General features: G+C 50.0%; 1 protein-coding gene across 1 annotated transcript in view; it reads left to right on the forward strand.

Moving 5' to 3' along the window:
- The first annotated feature begins 1,630 nt into the window (after positions 1-1,630).
- Positions 1,631-20,024, forward strand: part of LOC100543628 (gamma-aminobutyric acid receptor subunit gamma-4) — a 31,705-nt gene continuing 13,311 nt past the window's right edge. The window contains exons 1-3 of the mRNA XM_085230492.1: positions 1,631-1,689; positions 6,444-6,592; positions 6,795-6,862. Coding sequence (XP_085086618.1) covers positions 1,631-1,689; positions 6,444-6,592; positions 6,795-6,862 — 276 coding nt within the window. The remainder of the gene's footprint in view (positions 1,690-6,443; positions 6,593-6,794; positions 6,863-20,024) is intronic.

Raw genomic sequence — 20,024 nt, forward strand, 5'->3', positions numbered from 1 at the left:
TCCTGTTGCGTTTTTCCCTACTTCAGCTTCATCTGGGTCCCTGAAGGACTTCTGGGGCAATCTGGTGCCTTGCTTTGAAGTTGAAAGAGCTCTTTTCACCTTCACTGTTGCTTTGATTTTCATTATTTACTCTTTTGACATGTGCTTCCTATAAACTCATCATCCCAGAGTGGCTTCTGTGCATGCACTAAAAGCAACATCAGCTGCAGCTGCTCAGTTACAAGGAAATTCCATCTTGGAGCTGCGATGCTTGCAGCTGCCTCCTATGGCTTTGATGTTGCTCAGATCTCATGCTTAAGGTGATCATTGCAAGAATCAGCAAGGGAGAGCCTGCGTAGGAAGAGTCTTGCAAAATCTCCTGGGTGCACTGCTGTTATTTACTGCTGTGCTCCTGTAGCCCCTCTCATCCCCACTGAGACTGGTCAAGGCTGGAAGACATTGAGTGAGCATGGGGAAATGACGCTTCCCTGTCCTGCCAAACTGAGTCAATGAGACAGTGGTTACCAGCATGCTACCTGTGGGGAAGGAAGAAGAGATTTTCCTGCATCTGGGAGGAAAGGCTGTGGCAGAGCTGAGGGAACTCATTGCCCACAGTTCATCAGATGGCATCAAATTCCAATTTGTGATCTTAGCAGAGAGTGGTGAGGCACTGGCACTGATGCCCAGAGAAGCTGTGGGCACCCCATCCCTGGAGGTGCTCAAGGCCAGGTTGCTGGGGCCTTAGGCAGCCTGAGCTGGTGGGAGGCACGGCAGAGGGTTGGAACTGGGTGGGCTTTGAGATCCCTTCCAACTTAAGCCATCCTGTGATTCTATGATCTCTGCAAGAGGCAGGAGCAGGCCCTTTGAGGAATAGACTCCTGCATGTCACGAGCTGTTAGCAGCTAATGAAGAACAATTATTTTTCCTGCATGTAGCTGTAACTACAAAATGTAGCTAGTTGATTCCCACTAACTCTGACCTACAACGTGCCAAGAAGAAATCTGTTACTCCTGTTTACAAGGAGAATGCCAGCAGCAAAAATAATACCCGAGATTCTTGGCAAAGCAGGAGCGAGGAGTGGCAGACCAAAACCCTCAGCCCCTCATGCATCTCACAGCTTCTTTTCACAGGGCAGCAGCCCAACAGGTGGGAGAGAACCTACTGTAACACCATATGCTTTGAAGTGTGTTTTTTTTTTTTTTTTATGATGGTGCCCCACTCCAAAAATAAAATAAAACCCTAAAACAAATGAAGAAGAAATCTCTATGTACTAAAAGCAATAAGGTGAGGATCTCGCCACCCCCCGTTCCGCAGAGGGGCAGAACCAGCCCGGTGCCAGCTGCCGCTGCGGGCTCCCGGGGCGCGGTGCCGACAGCTGTGTGACGGGGGCTCTCCGAGGAGCCCTCCCTGCTGCCGCCCGGCCCTCTGGGGGCGGGAGGCGGCCCCTCGCGGGGAGCTAGGACCCTGCGCGGAGCCCCTCCTCCGCCCGCCGCCGACTCGCAGAAGAGATGCCCAACTTTCCCCTGCCTCCCCGGCGGCGCGGAGCCGGGCGGGAGGCGGCGGGGCTGGAGCGCGGCGCAGCGGGTATCGGGGGGGTCCCGCCGCCGCCGCCGCTCCCCCCAAGCCCAGAGCCGGCCCTCGCCTCGCCGAGATGCCCGCGATGGTCCTGCTGCTCTGCCTGGCCCTAGGGCCGGCGCTGCGTTCTGCCAGGTAAGCACCCCGCCGGCCGGACGCCCGCCCGCTGCCTCAGTCTCCCGTCGGAGTGATGGGCGAGGAGGAGGTTGGAGTTGCGGGGCGGCTTCAACGGGGGGTCTGGGCACCGCCGTGCCCCCGCGGCTCCTCGCAGCCCGTCTCGAGGCTCCGCGTCCCGCCGCACCGTGCCCGCGCGGTGCCTTTGCGCTTCGGGTCCCCATTTTGCACGCCCCGAATCGAGGAGAAGCCCCGTTCCCCACATCGCCATCCCCTCTCCGGCCAAATCCCGCCGAGGGTTGAGCTCTGCGGGGGGCGACCGAAGGAAGCTCGGCACCTCCCGGCCGCTCCGCACATCAGCGGAGCATTTCTACCCGGAGCTGCGCGGGGCGGAAACGAGTGCGGGCCCCCTCCGCTGCCCCCCGTCCCTCGGCACCTGTCGAGAGGGAACAGCTCGGGCCCTGCCCCGCTCCACAGGTTGGCCCCGGTGTCGGTCCTGGAGCGCGGTGCTGCGCGGATCGGGGCGAAGGGGCAACGGAGGCGGGGGGCTGCGGGCACGGCTCTACCCCAGTGCCGGCGCTTCGTAGCGGCTTTCTGTAAACAGCAGTGAAAGGCCCCATGCACGAGGGGTTTTCAAGTTTCTTTTTCTTAATTTTTTTTTCTCTTCTTCCCTTTTAATTTTATTTATTTATTTAGTCATTATTACCGTTTTAACAATTGCTATCCCCTCTGGTGAGTTTAATGGCTAGATCGGGGAAGAACATGTCAGCAGATTGTTGCCCCCAGGGCTCGAGAAAAGAGGGATTTCACTGGCTGAAGCTAATTGACAGAATAAGCCGCCTTAAAGCCGATCAAATCCCATTACAAATGCAGTCAGGGGCAGGGAGCACGAATCCTGCTACTGATGGTCTTCTCTGCCAGACTCCCTGAACTCAGGGTAGGCAGGTCGGTCCCTGCTGCTGTTCTCCAGAGCCCGGCCGTGCCAGCACGGAGACTGAGAGAAGCCCCACAGCTCATGCCTGGCACCCAGGCTCTAATTGGGTAGTTCAGGGCTGAAAGGGACCCGTGGTGGTCGCGGCTCCTGTCATGTTATGCTTGGAGAGGACAGGCTGCAGAATTGCACGGAGGTGATGTTAAGTCCTGTATTCACATGCCCTAGAGTGAGAAGCTGTACCCTACGGCTGGCCCAGGTTCCCTTCTGCCTGCTGCCAGTACCTACTTCTTCACTGAGCTGCAAGGAGAAGTGGCTGTGCATGGTGTGGGGGTGATGGAGCAACAGAGGAAGACTGTGGGAGAAGGAGGAGTAGAGGAGCAAGCAGTACCACTGGGTCTCATCCTGCACTCACTGCATTTTTCTGGCTGCAAGCGGCCCTATGTTTACAGGGGGTGCCTGGGTGATGAGCTCAGATCAGATGCAGTGTGTGCAAGCTCTCCTCTCAGCATGTACTGTGAGACCCCAGTGCGGGGTGGGCTGGATGCTCTGTGCTGTGACTCAGCACTCCCCGGGCCATTTCCCCATCAGCATTTCCCATGGCAATGCCTGGCTGGGACCAGGCATCCAGCTCAGAGCCCTGGAGGTGTATCCAGCACAGTGTTACACATCCAGAAAGCTGGCACCGACAGTGCAGGCTTCACCAACAGGGCTTCAATGGGTGTGCTGTGCAAGCAGAGGTATAATGACAGGTGAAACACATCAAGTACTGTTCAGTGAGCCCCCTGTCCCTAAATTCTCTGCCTACTTCTAATTTAGATTAATTTACCTGAATGTTCCCGTGCCTACAAGCCCTTGGAAGCACTGGGATGGGTGACAAGGACACATTAGCATGCAGTAATTGGGATTGAGCGCAGTGTTGTTTCATCCAGGTGAAATGTCCTTGCACTGTGTTGCTGTCTGTTCTTGTGTTGCAGGCGAGGCATTGAGCTGCATTCTCAGGGGGGTGGGACACTCACAGCCTGGGGTCAGCTCCTTATCCTGGACATCTCTGCTTCAGGACTGGGGATGGTGTGCAGGGCAGGTGTCAGCACTCCAATGGTGGCAGCTTTTAGTGTGAAATGGTACCAGCCCCGTATTTTGTCAGCACCCAAGGCTGCTGGGCAGGGTCATGGCAGAGCTGGGAGAAGCACTCGATTCTGCTGGTCTCCCTGCGGTTCCCCAGCCCATGCCATCAGGGCAAGACAGAGCTGAGATCCCCAGCAAAGGGGCGGAAGGGCAGCAAATACTCAGCAACCTGAGAATGCACCTGCTGAGAACCACTTAGCTGGCCCTGCTTTTAATCTGCCCATCAGCATGCTTGGGAACTTCAGCAAAACAGGTGCCTGCTCAAGTAAAGCAGAATAAGGGAGGGAAGCAACTGGCAGTGTCCTGCAGTAATGCCCAGGGTTGCCCAAGGAGGGTTGTCCAATCCCATCTGTACACACGGGCACATCAGACAGGACACTTCCCAGCCATGCTGCCTGCTCAGAGCAGGACTCCCTGCAGGTCCCCAGCTTTGCCCTGCGGTGTCCCCATGCCCTCCTGTGCCGCTGTCCTCATCGCTGCGCTCCCAGCTGCACCCTGTGGCTGTGAGCAGCAATGCTGTGAGGTGGCTGTTTTGACATTTCCACGAGCAGAGGTGAGGGAATGTGGCTCTGCCTTTCCTCCTGGCTGCACGGAGACATATGGGAGCTGGCTTTCCCCTGTCATCCAGCCAAAGCCGCGTTGTATTAGGAGACAGAGACACAGGGACAGCACTGTGCACAGGAACATTGGGCATTGCTGCAGGTTTGCGGTGTGACATTCCCATCTGCAGCTGGAGTAGGACATGCACAGCCTCCATCTCTTAGCTCCTGTCCTCTGCGATAGCTCCTGGGCTCTTCCCTTGTGGTTTGAACTGAGGCCACTGGGGCAAGGGCTCTAGAGTGGCACCAGAGTCATATCTGGCTATGAAGAGCTGCTCTGTGTGTCTTACATGCATTCACCGAAAGCATATTTTCTCCAGCAAAAGCTGGCTTGCTTATGCTAAAATGGCTTAGTGTGGTTTAGTAGCCCAGGATTAGCTGCATTAGGAAAAAAAAAAAGAAAGAAGAAGAAAAAAAAAAACATATTTTTGGTAGTGTAACTGCATCTGTAATATGGAGGTGGCTCCTACCACAAATCGCAGGGTGTTCAGCAACAGTGCAAAATGGGGAAAGCCAGAATGCTGAGAATGCTAAACCAGCATGGCCTGGTTTAGCCCATGGGGACATTTAGAGCTTTGCCACGGCCCTAGAGATGCAAGAGCTGGGTTGCAAGAGGCTGCAAGAGGGCTGAGTGCCAGTGGGTAATGTGTCCAGGGTTGGGTCCCAGCAGGGTGAAGGGAACACTGACACGAGGTTTTGCTGTGTTCCCACTCTGCTGAAGGCAGCAAAGAAAGCAGCTGGACTCACTCTCTCCTGTTGGGCTGTGGGCAGAGACACATCCCTCCATGTCCCTCCTGTCCCCAAGAGCCAGTTTTGGGATGGGTGCAGCCCCAGGACTGCAGAGCTGCCCCTGGGCTGCAGTTGGAAGGCAGCGAGTTGGCACTGCTGCAGCTTGGGTAGGGAAGCACAACCTGACAGCCCTGCTTAAGACTCCTTAAGCCTCGTTAGGAAGCGCAGCGCACAATCAGACAGGGAACAAGGAGCTGATGTAGCAGCACCTAACGTGCTGAGGCAGGCAGGCAGCCCAGCCCTGCTGGGAGAAGCTTTCCAGCACCTGAAAGCTGGGGAGATGCGAGGAGTCAGAGTAGTTGTGAAAGCAACTTTCATCAGGGGTTTAAAAGAGGAGCCTCTAATAAACAAACGGCAACACGTCAGCGCAACACTTTTTTCCCCTCATCATCTGAAGGCAGCCGTGCAGGGAGGTGCCCGCTCACACCTCGGAGCTGCGGGCTCCAGCTGGGAGGTGTCAGCAGCAGGCAGCTCCTGCTGAGCCCCTGCCTGGCACCGCAGTGGGACATGCTGACACGGCAGATGATGAGCGGGGTGGGATGTAGGATCTCTCGGCATCGTCTCACCTGTATGGCTGTGTCTTTGTCAGGACAGCGTCGTGATTGAGCTGCCCAGAGCGGTGGTGGGTGGTTTGTTCTTTCCCTGTGACCACGTGGGCCTAATTTAATTAAATGGGGGTAGGAAAGCTCCTTTAGGAAAAGGGGAGGTACTAAAGGTTTAGAGAGAGCATTTTTGACAGGGATGGGGAGAAACTGCTGCTCGGTGCAATGTGTCCAAAGGAGGACAAATGCTGGCTTGGAACTGAAAGATATTCCACTTTCCCCATCTTTAAGTGGAGAGGAAGGGTTGGTGGGCAGGGAATGGGTTGTGGCAGATCATGGCCTGAGGGCAAAGGAGTTTGCATAAGGCTTTAATTTCCCAGGATCTGTGCAGGGCAGATGGCTGCGTGCCTGGTGAGCCAGGCTTGTGTGCTGCCTGCTTGGTGGCTTTAGGACCTCTTCTCTGAAGTGTTTTCTTTATGTTTTTTTTTTTTTCCCCCCCTATATACTGTTCGGTCACTGTTGTCTTCCCCTGAAGATGCCCACTCCAGGTGTCAGCAGCCATCAGCCCAGCTAAAGCTCCTGGGGTCAGCAGGCAGCCCCTGGCTGAGACCCTGCAATGAGCAGAGGTGTGTCATCTCTGCAGTACTGCTGAGAGGAGATCCCCGAGCTCCTCACACTCATCATCCTCCTCCCTCCCCTTCGGTGCCTCTGAAACCCAGCTGTGCCCCCACTCCCACTGAGCACCGGAGAGATTTCACAGTGATGTTTCTTTTGTCTCTGCTCCAGGTGTGAGAGCACAGAGGAGTATGATTATGATTACCTCAGCATCAATAAAACCTGGGTCCTCACCCCCAAAGCACAGGAGACGGATGCCACGCAGATCCTCAACTCACTGCTGAAGAACTATGACAACAAGCTGAGGCCTGACATTGGCAGTAAGTGTCCCTGAGCTCTCGTGGGCAGCCTGGCAGTGGGTGGTGACCTAGCCCACGTTTTCCATTAAAAGAATGAGGCTGCTGTAGTTGGGCTTTTTGGTCAGGTGGAGCCACTCTCTTCTCCTTGCTGTATGCCTACACCTCCCCCTAGTCCTTCATAGTGATTCTGGCCCCTCTTACACTTGTTTTATTTTCTTTACAGTCAAACCCACGTTTATTGATGTGGATATCTATGTGAACAGCATTGGGCCTGTGTCTGTCATCCAAATGGTGAGTGGGATTGCTTGCTGTAGGAGGAGAGCACTGCAACTGAGGGCATGGGATGTGGGAGGCAGCTGGCCCTCACTGCTGGCTTGTGTCCTGCCGGTGTCATTACAAGAAAGGCATTGAGGCCCTGGATTGTGACTAAAGAAAGGCAGTGGAGCTGTGAAGGGTCTGGGGCACAAGGGGGATGGCTGAGGAAACTGGGATTATTTAGTCTGGAGAAGAGGAAGATCAGAACAGACCTCACTGTTCTCTACAACTTCCTGAAAGGAGACTGTGCAAGGTGCAGGTTGGCCTCTTCTCCCAGGTAACTGTAATAGCTAATGGCCTCAATTTGTGCCAGGGAAGGTTCAGGTTGGAAAAACTTATTTTCTGGAATAGTGGTGAGGCACTGGAACAAGCTGCCCAGAGAGGTGGTGGAGTCACTGTTCCTGGGGGTATGCAAGAAAAAGTAGATGTGGCACTGAGGAACATGGTTAGTGGGCATGGTGGAGATGGGCTGATGATTGGACCAGTTAGAGGTTTTTTCCAACTTTAACGTTTCTGTGATTCTAAGAGATGGATTTGTTTGATTTCCTTGAGAAGAGGTGCTCTGACTACTATTCCTGGTTAGGAGCAAGGTGAGCTCAGTGATCCTGCCATCCTCACAAGGTTTCTCATCTCCACCAGTCACGTGTGGATGGACATCTCTGCCTGGTGCCTTTTCCTTCCTCCATGGGCACCAGGATGCTTCGGGTGAACTTCACTGCCCTGTCTGATCTCATGTTGTAGTAGCTGAGAGAGGGAGAAACTGTTGCCATGTATGACAAGAAGTTTGGGTGCCCAGGAAGCCTGTGATGCTGGGAGGGGGAAGCAGGAGGGGAAGGCCTCATGTGCAACACTCTGTTTCTGCTGTCTTAGATTATGCCACCATCACTGTGATGGCTTCTGCTCATGGTTCAAGCTTCTGCTGCAATGGGAGCTCTGAAAACACTCAGTAGAGATGCTCCTTGCTCTGCAGAGCCTCCAGGCCATGCACTGGAAAGCAAGTGTTGATTATTTTTCACAGGAAGCTTTCATTATTGTTTTCTCTGTGAAGTCATTTTTCATCTTCTGCTAGACTTTGAAAGACAAGGGGCTATGTGATAGGACAAGGGAGAGAGCCAGGACAGTCTGACACTTTTTCTCTCTCCATGCAGAATGAAGCAGAAATAAGTCCCCTCCCTCTCCCCCAAAAAAAGGAGGTGGGGAAAAAAGAGTTCTCAGGATGGGTACATTTTTGTTTTATTTTCCCAAGTAGAAAATTTTCACTGAGCAATGTCTTCAGGGGATGGAGGAATGGCACTGTAGATATAGGACAAGTTTCAATCCAAAAATCATTTCAAAGCAGCCCTTCCTGTCCTTGTATTTGTGGGTCTGGTCCCTGGAAAAAGAAACACAGCCCATGGTGCCTAACACAGGCTGTATGGCTGCCACCCCTGGCTGCCAGCACACATCTGCTTTGACAAGCCTGAAGGTGTGCCAAGGAAATCAAATCAAGCCATAGTACATTTCCTCATGTTTCCTTCATCTGTTTCCTTTACCTGTTTATAGATCTCTTGGAAACCCCACTCCTCTTGGAGATCTGCGTGACCACAGAGGGAGTGGGGAGCAGAGAGTGGCTCAGAAGAACCCACTCAGAGTTCAGCTCTTCTCCAAAGCAGAGGCGCTAGGCACTATTAGTCTGGTTTCCTAAGAAACAAAGCTTATGCCGTGGTGATGCATATGTGAGAAGTATGTACGTCCATCCCAGTCCTTCAGTAGTTTTCGATCCACTGGGCTAATAGTCTGGCAGCAAATACTGGGGCTTCAGGCATGTTCAATTATTCAGTACATTGTGAAATCAGGCAGATAAAACAGCCGTCTCTGCTGCTCCCTGCCCATCCTTGCCCCTTGAAGGGGTCACAGAACTTCCTCCCAGCAGTGACCAGAGATGTGAAGATACCTCCATATGACATCCCTGATTAGACTTTTTTATGGGCATGTCTCCTGCCCCATCCTCTGAAGTAACTTCTTAAGGGCATCCTTGATTCAAACTTGAGCTTAACCTTCCTTCCTGAGATGCTGGGCTGATCCTAAAGGTCCTGAGGACAGCTAGACTTGTCACCTTGGTTGGCAGCCTTCTGCCATCTGCACTGCTGAATTCTTCTTCTGGATTAGGAGAGAGGCTGCACCCACCTGGAACTTCTGAAGAACAAGAAAAGGACTGTAACAAGGCTGCCACAGTGTCACGGCTGAACTTGGCTGCTTCACCTTTTGTTCTTCCCCCTGATGCAACAAATTAAGTCATTCGGTAGGTAGTGCCGGTCACTGGCAGGCTGGCATCAAATGTATGATCCAGACTGTCTTTACTAGGCATGTACCATTCCCATTTTTTAGAGCTGCTTCGGTAAGGGAAGCTCTGCCTTCTCTCAGCTGTCAGGCCTGTCCCACATACCCAATCGTTCCTTTTTCTTTTTTCCATACACAACTTGACAGAATGGACATTTCCATGGGAAGGGAACCAGAATCTCAGATCTGGATCTCTCCTGAGAACCATGGTGAGATTTCCTTTAGCTGCTCTGCCTGTGCATCTGTGGTGCCTACTGCAGACACAGAGCCTCATGCAAGCTGAAAGGCCTACTGGAAGGGGAAATGTTGCATTGATCTCTTTCAGGTGCATTGCAATGACAGCATCTTGGGTGTAAACATTTCTCTTGCATGAGGCCAGACTGCATAGAAGGTAAACACCTAGTTTTGCCTTAAGAAATACAACACTGTGTCTGTGGCTACTAGCTTAGACCTGTACATCTGAAGGCTGCAGGAGCATCTGATGTGCTAGCAGAGGAGGAAGCTCCAGGAAAACAACGTAGTTTGACTATTGGTGTCCTGTGATCTTCTTCTCACTCCTCACAGGGTTAACCACTCGCTGCTGCCTTCTGCCTGGTGATGCTCTGTCAGTGCTTGGAAGCTGGTCCTGCATAGCTGCTGCTCAACCTCCAAATGATAAATCATGTCAGGATGCAAAACTGATTCCGGTCCTTAAAAATGAATAGGTGATTTGAAAATGTCCTGTGCCGGGTGTGAATTCTGCATCCTTCTCATCAATCACTTGTCATAAATAACATTAACATTCAGGAGTCAGCAGAACAGAGGCAGGTTTGGAAGGGGAAGAAATGTAAAGTGATTTCCTGGTATCTCTTGTAGATCAGAATGGCAGTCTTGTTTCCTATTTAGGTACTTGAGCATTTTTACATTCTCTTCTGTCTGCGAAAAGGACTTTCTAAGCAGTGCCAGCTCCGGGGCAGTCACCAGAAAGAAAGCAAAGAGATGGTTAGATAATACCAATAGGGTTTAGGAGCTTGTGACCTACAGAAGGATACAACCCTACAACAGAGTAGGGCTGAGATGAAAAGGTTTGAGGATAAGCCATTTCTATCAGGACCCATTCTCCATTTGCTGAGTGGGGTGGGATTTCCAAAGGGGTACACGTGGCTTCTCTTCCCCTGAACCTGTTGTGTTTGAGGCACCTGGGCTTCCCAGGGTATTGAGAAGATGCCTTTGGGGAAAGGCACATGGCTGTGAGCTCTTCCAGTGCCGCCTGCTGCCGCTGGGTGCCAGCCAGCAGCACCTCAAGCCAAATGAGTTATCACCCACAGTGCTTAGCTTTCTAGGCTGTGCCACAGATTTGGATGCCCAATTAGATTCTCATTAACGCAGACGGTGTTAGGTGTCCTTGGCATGTCACTAAGCCTGGTGCAAAAACCTGCTTTGCTTTTTTTAAGTCTATTTGCAGGCAGAGATGCCAGGAGGGCTGTGGTACTTGGGGATGTAAGGATGGGACTTTGGGTTCAAATTTGTCACTGACTGGTTGTTTGCTGAAGGTATTTACTCCTGGTTTTGTTTAGTAATGGCATTATCTCTATAGATTATGGCTTTAACTGGTGTCAAGGGCACCTAGAGCTCTGGATCACCTTCCTTTAGGGATGCTTAACACTCAGGAAATGTTTCTGTGGAAATAAAGCATTTGAAAAAGGTTGGAGCTGAGTGCCTTTCAGTCCTGAGTATGCCCATGAAGTGTCCGTGAGGGTCAGCATGGGTGGGACCAAAAAACTGCTTCTGTTCCCAGCTTGACAATGGAAAAATTCCTGCTCTCCGGTTTCTCCCAGAGGTCTGAGTTACGACATACTTTCTCTTTCTTGAGCAAAACCAAGTGTGAGGCTCAAGGACTTTACGTAGAGAACATGGTGCACTGCAGCAGCCTCCTGACCAAGCCGTGGGACGTGTGCTTCTCAGCCAGGGGCTTGCCTTGGTGTCTTCAGGTGCTCAGGCTTAGAGGTAGTGAAGGTAGAGTTAGTTCTGGTGGTGGAGAGACTCCTCTGTAGTGCATGTAAGGGTGTTAAAAGCAGAGAAGATGCCCCTGTGTGTGCAATTCTGTAGCCAAACGTGATAAAAGACCACGTTGGTCTTAATGATACCAAAGACAAAAAGAGCAAAAAGAGGCTCTGCCATTCACCAGGATTACCAGATTCTGCTGCTCCTGAAGTGTGTGTGATTTCCATGGGGTAGCACTGAGCTCCTGCCTCCACTATTGCAGCAAATTATTTTCTTACCTCCCCCACTGAGGGGGAGACTGGTACCCGAGGAGGCTGATATGTCCAAATGCACGTGTTGAATATTCTCTTCCTCCCCTCTTTAGGAAGGAGAAGCTACGCACGATTAAATTCATAATGCTGTGCCTGGCTGCAGTAGTTACCATGCAACACGCTAACGAAATTGAGGATGAAGAACATATTTTCCCGTGTCTAGAGTATTGCAGAATAGATTTAATAGATTTGCATGTATGATGCATTTGTGAAACCCTGGGAAGAAGGGAGGAGGGGTGGGGGAAGAACAGGGGAAATGTTTATTCGTTATCAGATGATGAATAATTAATTTACAAACGTTGTCTTGTTAACTATAAATTAAATCCTCATTTGACACACTTTATAATTTAAAAGTATAAGCACAGCATGAATGAAGAGAACTCCCCACTGACTCCTTTCATGAAACCCCGAGGAGCCGGAAGGGAAGGTCGGGCTGCCACAGCTAAAGCTGACATGGGGCAGCGGAGAGGAGGGGAGTGCAGCCCTGGGGGGCCGGGGCTCTTTGTCCCCATCTTTGGGTGCTCAGTGGGGTTTTCTGCATGGGGCGGGGAGGGAGGGGCTGCCCTCATTGCTTCCTCCCTGCTTGGAGCTGCAGGTGGTTGAGAGGCTGAAGTGTGGTTCTTGGAGCAAAATCCCCACTATGCCACTGTGTGCGGTGAGTTGGCAGCTGTTTGTGATTGGCTGAGCTGTCCCAGCAGTAAGGGCAAAGATCTCCAAGAGGTGAGCTGGGTTCTACTGGGCTAAGCCTCACTGAGAGCCCTCTGGCATTCAGTGGCATCTTGCTCTGAAGTGGAGATGCATCCTGAGGAGTGAGCTGGTTTGTGGGAAGGCAGCAAGCATGGAAGCCACTGTGGGAAGCCCTGAGTGACAGCTCTGGTGTCAGGCTGCAAGGCTCGGGTTAATATCTTCATTTCTTCTTAATAGACGGGGAAAGCGAGACCGGTAATAATTGTCTGGCTCTGAGGAACACTTAAGTCTTGATTATACTTAGCTTCAGCTGCTTTGGAATAAGTAGGAAGGAAATGAAATGAAAATGGCTCTCTTTTTAAGATGCTTGAATGTTGTGCTCTGGAGCGCAAGATAAGCCTATAGGTAAAGGGAATCTGTTACCTCCCCCTCCTTCCCTGATAATACTCCAGCAGTTGCACAGCTCTTCTCAACTGAAAAGACTTAAACACGCTTCACAAATCATCTGTTTAGGAGGCAACATCCCAGACGCACCGACGGCTGGGGTGGATTGCAGTGTCCACAGCGCGCAGCAGCGATCTGCCAGGGACTGTGTGCGGCTCTTGGCCTGCCTGGTGCGCAGCATAGGAAACGTTCGTGTAATGAGCAAGTTCAGGTTTTGGTCCCCGATAAAGATCTATGCTGTAGAAATGTAAAGTGCTGGGAAATGAGTATGAAGGGTCCTGGTGCTTTTTCTGGCCATTGGTTTCCACGCCTGAGTGACGGCTCGGCACAGCTCCTCACTGGGGCTGGCGGTGCGTTTATAACAGCTCCACAAATACTCATTTGCTCAGAGCGCTCCTATCTCTCAACTCCTTGGCATTCAAAATCGGCCGCCTGAGCTTGGCCCTGTGTGCCCAAGCATTAGGAGAGGGAGTGTTCCCCACGTAGCCGCTCATGTTCCCATGGTGGTGCAGTTGGACAGGATAGGCAGAGAAGGGCATCAGCCCTCCTGGAGCCAACGTTTGTCATTGTCTTAAGAAAAAATCCATGAGGCCGCTGAGGAATAGCAGCAGTCGTGTGTTACATGTGGGACAAATCATGAGCTGCACAGAAGGTCTAATGAAGTAAATGACTTACTTCCACCCTGAACGTATCCCAAGAGCTTCACAAGTTTCAGGGACTGCTCCCAAACCAGATAACGGCTGATTTATTCACTATGAATAATTCAACCAGCTCCATTTATTATCTAGAACATACACTAATCCCCTCCAGATATCTTCTGTGTGACATCCATGTTGGCATTTTATTTATAGGCTGTTTATTGTGCAGAAAACACGGGGAGTTTGTTATCAGCAAAGATGAACAAAAAGATGGGGGTTTGCCTCTAAAAAAAAAAAAAAAATTTGGAGCTCAATAAAAGATGAAAAGCTGGATTCAGGAGAGGAAAAGTGCTGTTTTTTTGGAGGCATTTCAGAGAGCAAAGCCCCAGAGTTAACTGACATCCCCAGTCAGATGCTAAATGGGGATGGTGCACCTGTTAGTGTCAGTATGGTGCTCAGGAAGCTTGCAGATCTCGGGCAGTGTTAAGTCAGCATTTTATAATTCATGGACTACCCTGAGTTGGAAGGGACCCTTAAGGATTACTGAGCACAACTCCTGGATCCTCACAGGATCCACTCAAAAATCAGACCTAAAGCAAGTAATTAAGAAAGTGGCTTCTGTAAATTCTTTCACAGATCTGTTTTCTGACCTTCTGCTGGCAGATATGGCTCAATTCTGCATTTATTTTGTGCCAGCTGTTGGAGAAAGCTCCCATTTCATCATCCAATCTTAATGCAGGGTTTGGTAGCCCAGAGCCCTCGCAGGTAGGGAAGGATATTTACTGTGGTGAGCCGAGGTGCTTGTGTTGTAACGTGCAATTCCTCACCCTTAACCAGAGAAAACCTTTCTAACATAGTTCATGGCCACAGAAGCTGCATCTAGGCCTCCCTTTCCAAGGGTCTCCACCAGCACCAGAGCTCCTGTTGTTAACAGGCTCTAACAACAGCTTTCCAAAAGCAGGGAGCTCGCCTTGCTCTGGTTGGGGTAGCCAGACTGCAGCGACATCCCTGAGTGATCTCAGTCAGTAGGAGCTTTGCCCTCTGCCAGAGCATCAGAAGAGGCTTTGCTGGGGTGCACAGGTGTGGAAGTAGCTTGGATCAATGAGGAGTAGGAATTCTGCCTGGATGTGCCTGGGAGATGCAGGCTTGGAGCAGCCACACAGCTGCAGCTCATTGAGAGGAGTGCGGATGCGGCTGTCTTCATCACAAACCCATCAGCTAATGGAGCTGCTCTTCAGGTACCCAGAGGCTGACATCTCAGCACAGACATGGATTTGTGGCCAGGCCAGGAAGCATGTGTTTGACTCTAGTACTAATCTGTGCTCTGAACCTCATTAAATTGATTCTTCCAAGTCAAAGGGAAAGCACTGTTGTGTCAAATTTGAAAGATATAGGCTCTGAGCTGTACCAATAGTTGTCACTTGATGGGCTGAATTATTTTTAAGGCAGTTGATTTATCTGAGCTGAAGGTTTTAGATCTCCTCGCAGGAGAGTTCAGGATATTTAAGGTGCATGAGAGGAAAGTCAGTGTGGTGGTAGAGGCCGGGGTTTGTGATCTGGGGTTCACAGCCAGCACTGGGGGTGCAGCTCTTGCTCCTTCCTCCCATCTTAGTTGAGACAAACAGACAAAATTCTTCAGCATTCTGAGGGCAAATGGGTTGAGGAACAACCAAAACATTTACATGCGGTGTCATGAGAATGCTTTGATTTGCTTTTCATATGGTGATAAATTCTGCGCTATAACTAAAGCATCAGAATGAGGACTGGGAAATAGAAGTTGAAATGAAATGAATCAGATAAGGATAAAGCAAAATATTTTGTTAGCTTACTGATGGAAAAAAAGTTTCTAAGTGAAATGATGTGGTTGCAGTAATTCACTTTAGATTTTGACGCTTTTCGTTTATTTTCAGAAAAGTTTTTCGGTAGATATTGGTTCTATTTATTTCCTGCACCCTCAGATGAAGCCATCCTACCATCTCCCTTAAAGGCTGGCGTGAAATCTGCCTGCAGTAAGTGTGCAGTGAAATGGCACGCTTCTCCAAATTCAGCAGCCGCGGGGGACCACAGGCAATATGCATCACAAACCTCTCCGTGCCTTGATGCTAAACGCTGAATACTTGGTCTGTTACATGCCAGTAGAGGTGCTGGGAGATGGAGACAGAGCTTATGGTGTTAGGGCAGGGTTGCTCACCCTGGCTTCATGTGATGAGGCTGTCAGTGAGGGGCTGCTGTATAATCACGCATGACACAAAGTGCATGTGAGCAGGCCTGAGCCTCCACATGGGGCTGTGGCAACACTCCGCTTCTCTCTGCCTCCCCCCATGCATGTCTTGGGTGCCTGAGTCTTCAGCCTTTTGTGCTGGTGGGAGATGTGTTAGGGTCACAAGTGAGGAGGTAGGTAGGCCTTTGCAGCCATACAGCTGTATTTCATACAGCAGTCCAGCCTTTCCCAGAGCTGCTTTGCTTTGCTGCAGCCATTTCACAGTCGTGATGCTGAGACAGGTCCCAGTAATGCCAAATATAACAGCTCCTCAAACTCTGGAGAAATCACACTGTGGGCACAGGAGTGAGCTTGGTCAGCAGCCTTGGGCATACGCTGGTGGCGTGGAGCTGATGGTAGTTGGGGACATTTTATTTCCATCTTCATACAAAGAGAGCTTTGTTGTGAGGGTTCTGTGGTTGCTCTCTGGCCTGCAGTTAGCTGGAAATGGTTTAGCCATCTGATGATCTCAAATGGCAGGTGGCAGTGGCGGCTCGCAGGCAGGTGCACGGGGTATGTGTGAGCCAAAACACAGGGGTGGGGGAAAGGGAACACCTTGTGGCTGGGAACAGGGGAGGTCGGAGCAAGTATGCTATGAACACAGTAAGCCTTGTTTCTGACACTTTCTCTTGAATCTGCTTCTACAGGAGCTGGGGTGAGTTTTGGAAGGGGAGTATGCATAGAACAGAACCTATGCAGAACAAAAATAGGGCTCTGGTTTTTGAGGAAAAGAGTCGTTTGCAGCAACCAGATGCTATGGGGAGTAAGAAGCCTGGAGCAGCAGAGCTGCAGGTCCTGCTTGCCCAGTGGCTGATGTCCTGGCTTCCAAATGTTAGTCACACCTGGCTGAAATGTGGCTGTGTTGCTGGAGAGTCACTTGGCCTGATGTCCCTTCTGTAACTGTGATCCAGCTTGCTTTGCCCTTGAATATTCAGCAATTGATACAGAAATTGTCCTTCTGTAACCTGATTCCTTTGTCTCAGCTGCTTCTCTCAGCCTGTGCTCCCTTAAAATCACATTAGGCTGGGCTGTGATTTTATGGTAGCTTGAAAAGAAGAACTGAGAAAGGAAAAACAACATGAAGCGGGGAGAAGGAGCTAAATTGAGGAACTGGCAGGGCCAGGAGAGAAAGCTGGCAAACACAGCAAGGGGCATGAGAAACAAGATGAAACAGGTTTCCTTGAAAGAGTCATTGGAGCAGAGTACGCTTGTTCTTTATCTAGGACCAGGAGAGAACAGTGTCAGGAGTGACGATTTCTGCAGAGGGCACAAAACCCTCCCACTCCACATAAGCAGAACTTCCTCAGATTCTCAGATTTTCTTCCTTTCTTCTTTTCTTTTTCTTTTTCTTTTTCTTTTTCTTTTTCTTTTTCTTTTTCTTTTTCTTTTTCTTTTTCTTTTTCTTTTTCTTTTTCTTTTTCTTTTTCTTTTTCTTTTTCTTTTTCTTTTTCTTTTTTTTTAATTTTAAGTGTGTATTTTTTCCTTGGAGTTGAGGTTTAGAAAGGGATTTTTACATGCAAACACTGTTTTTCCTTCTGGCCAGCACATATTTTTCTTTACAATGGACAGCAACCCAGGGACATGGTGCAGGAGGTGCACTGTGCCCTCTGAGACCTGTTTTGGTGAGAGGACAGTGTAGCATCTGCATCTGGGACATAGGCCTGTCTCTTAGGTGTCATCCTGGCTCACTGATTCTTGGAGAGCTGAGCCATGTTGCCCACCCAGGGCTTTTTCCTCATGAGGCTTTATGCTGTGAATGTAACAGTTATGGATATGGTTTAGTGGTGGACTTGGTAGTGTTAGATTGATGGTTGGATTAATCTTAAAGGTCTTTTCCAAATTAAATGCTTCTATGAGTTCTCATGTGGGGCAGCCCTGGAAAGTCTGCTGGCCTATCGCACATTGTGATTTATCCCCTGGTCACAGCACAGCTCCCATGGTTGGTGGTTAGCATCGCTTTTCCAGGACATCCTGCCTGCATGCTGCATGAAAAGATGGTTTGGTTTGAGAGCTTGAGTTTTTGTTTGGAGCAAGTAGGTCAGTCAGAGGAGAGCATAGTTCAGAGAAACTTGTAGTGCACTCTCTGCTCCACATACTCTGTCCCTAAACTCCTGCAGTTGGCCATAGTAGGAGTCTGTTGGGACAAGAAGACACTGCCTGACATCATTTATCCATTCTTATCCTCTCTGGTTTTGCACACTACTGTGACATGCTATGCAATTTCTGTACTGGGAGGATGCTTCCAGCTCTGATCCACATAGAAAGCAAAGCTCTCATGGCTTCCTTTCTCTGCCACCCTTTCCTTGCCATCTTGACCTCAAATCACAGCTTCTGTAGCAATTTCTCCATCATTAAGTCTGGAGTGGGAGGGATTTTCTTTATTCTCTTTGCATGAGAATTAGCATTCAGCTGAGATCATTAGGCATCTTTCAGTCCATAGAGAGAGACAGTCTCTGCCCTGGAGAGCGTACGCCTTACTCGATGAAGCAAAGTCCCACAAGAAGGTAGCAAGGGGGTGGGAAATGATGTGATGCTTGAATAGGGCCACTATATTTGAAGCTGTTTCTGTTTGTGGAGGTGTATGGGCAGGGTAGCGATGCCTTCTTGATGAGGCAGAGAAGCAGAGTCATGAGCTACAGACTGAAGGGCGAGCAGAGAGGGATAAGGAAAGGAGGTGAATGAAAGCAGAGTGCTGAAACCACTATAGAGGTCTACAGTTTGCAGCGAACTATTTGGCCTTTGTAAGATTCTCAGCTCCCCCTAAGTAGTGCAGAAAGAACTGGGTGTGAGAATCAGAGCCTAAGTCTCAGAGACAGTGCTGAATTTGATACCTCCCAGTCTATTGGGTGAACCAGCCTACGTTGAGGTCTGGTAAAAAAAAAAAATAAAAATAAAAATAAAAAAAATAGTGGTGCTGCTGTACCAAAAGTCCCTTCTGCATGAGCTGTCAGGTTGGAGGCGGAGGGATACACCCAGTTGGTGAGCCCTACACCCAGCAGGATGCTTGATTTAGTGCTTTGAAACAATACAGCTACATGCTTAATGTTATTTATTAGCCATCTGATGGACTTTCCCACTTTCCTTCGTTTCATCTGTGGGCCATCTCCCTGCAGCAGGACACAGCTCTTGTTCCTGCCTCGGCTTTTGTGGGAGGCAGAGCTGGGGCAAGGAGCAGGTTCAAGCAGGAGGAACAGACCATATTCCAGGCAATGAGAGCCTTGGAAATGTCCCCATGAGGAGACGTCCCTTTCCAAGGATGTTCTGGACTGCACTCCCTGGGAGGGGATTAAATGACTGCCCACCTCACTTTGCAGGGGGCTGCAGCAGCTACTTCTGCAGTCCTGGGCAGTTTCAGACTGCCCATAGTGGTGCTTCATTTTAATTGCAGTGAGTGGCATGGGAACGGGAGGTGCAATTAAAGGAATTCCAGCATCTCATCTGAATCTTACCAGGCTGTCCTGGGATAGCAGCCTTGTTGAGTTAATTGCATACAGTGAGAAGGCTCACCTTTTAGCCCTTTCAAAGGAAATCTCATCAAACACCCTATCAGCTTAAAGGACAAATAAAGAAGAGCACCTGCCCGAAGTGCTAAGTATTCTTTTACCATTATCTTATGAGGTTCTGTCCTCACCTTGTCTCTCCTGACACCTGTTTTCTTCTTCTGGCTCAGAGTTGCTGTAAGACCAACGTCATGCATTCAGAGGTAAGGTTTGATATGCAAACAACACTTCATGTGTGGCTTTGCTTTGCAAGCAACCCAGGCAATTCCTAGAGACCACAGTAACTGGGCTGCTTCCCTGCTTGGCTCTGAATGTGTTTACACATCATTTTCCACCCAGGCCATGCCCTGTCCTGAGGGTGATGTGAATACAAACTGAAAGGAGGCAGCTTCTTCCCTGTGGTGCTTTGCATAGTACTTCATTAAGTGTTCTGGATCTTCCTCTTTATCAATTCTGTCCCATCTGTATATAGCATCCCATTCCTCTGCCTTTTCAATAATAGCCTCGTCGGGGACAGTGCAGACAGACCGTGCTTCTATAAACCAGAGTCTGGCTGATGTCATGTCTCGACTCAAGGACTTTCCTTGATCCTTTGGGTAATGACTGTTAATCAGATGCTACAAAACACACATCTGGGTCACGTGCCCTTGAAGTTCACAGTGACAGATTTCTGTGTACTGGGTTACATTCCCATAAACAGAGGAGCAGGTACAACGAAAATCATCACATGTCTTGGAGGTTTCACATGAGATAACATACTGAAGGACAGTATGTGGCATTACAAGAGAATAACTCAGACTGAAGGGTTTAGGGGAAAGAAGCAGTCCGGGCTTGTTGGTGGGTATAAAAGCCTGCTTTTCCTGGTCAGCAGAGTTACTCAAAAGCAGGATGGCTAGCATTCAAACACGCTCAAATCACTCTGTGCCAGCAAACCAGTTAATTTTTATGGCCTAGAGTGGTCCACAGCTGGGGACCTGGAAGTTACCAGAACTATAG

This window comes from Meleagris gallopavo, chromosome 9, assembly GCF_905368555.1.
Source record: "Meleagris gallopavo chromosome 9, MGAL_WU_HG_1.1, whole genome shotgun sequence".
Classification (NCBI taxonomy): Eukaryota; Metazoa; Chordata; class Aves; order Galliformes; family Phasianidae; genus Meleagris; species Meleagris gallopavo.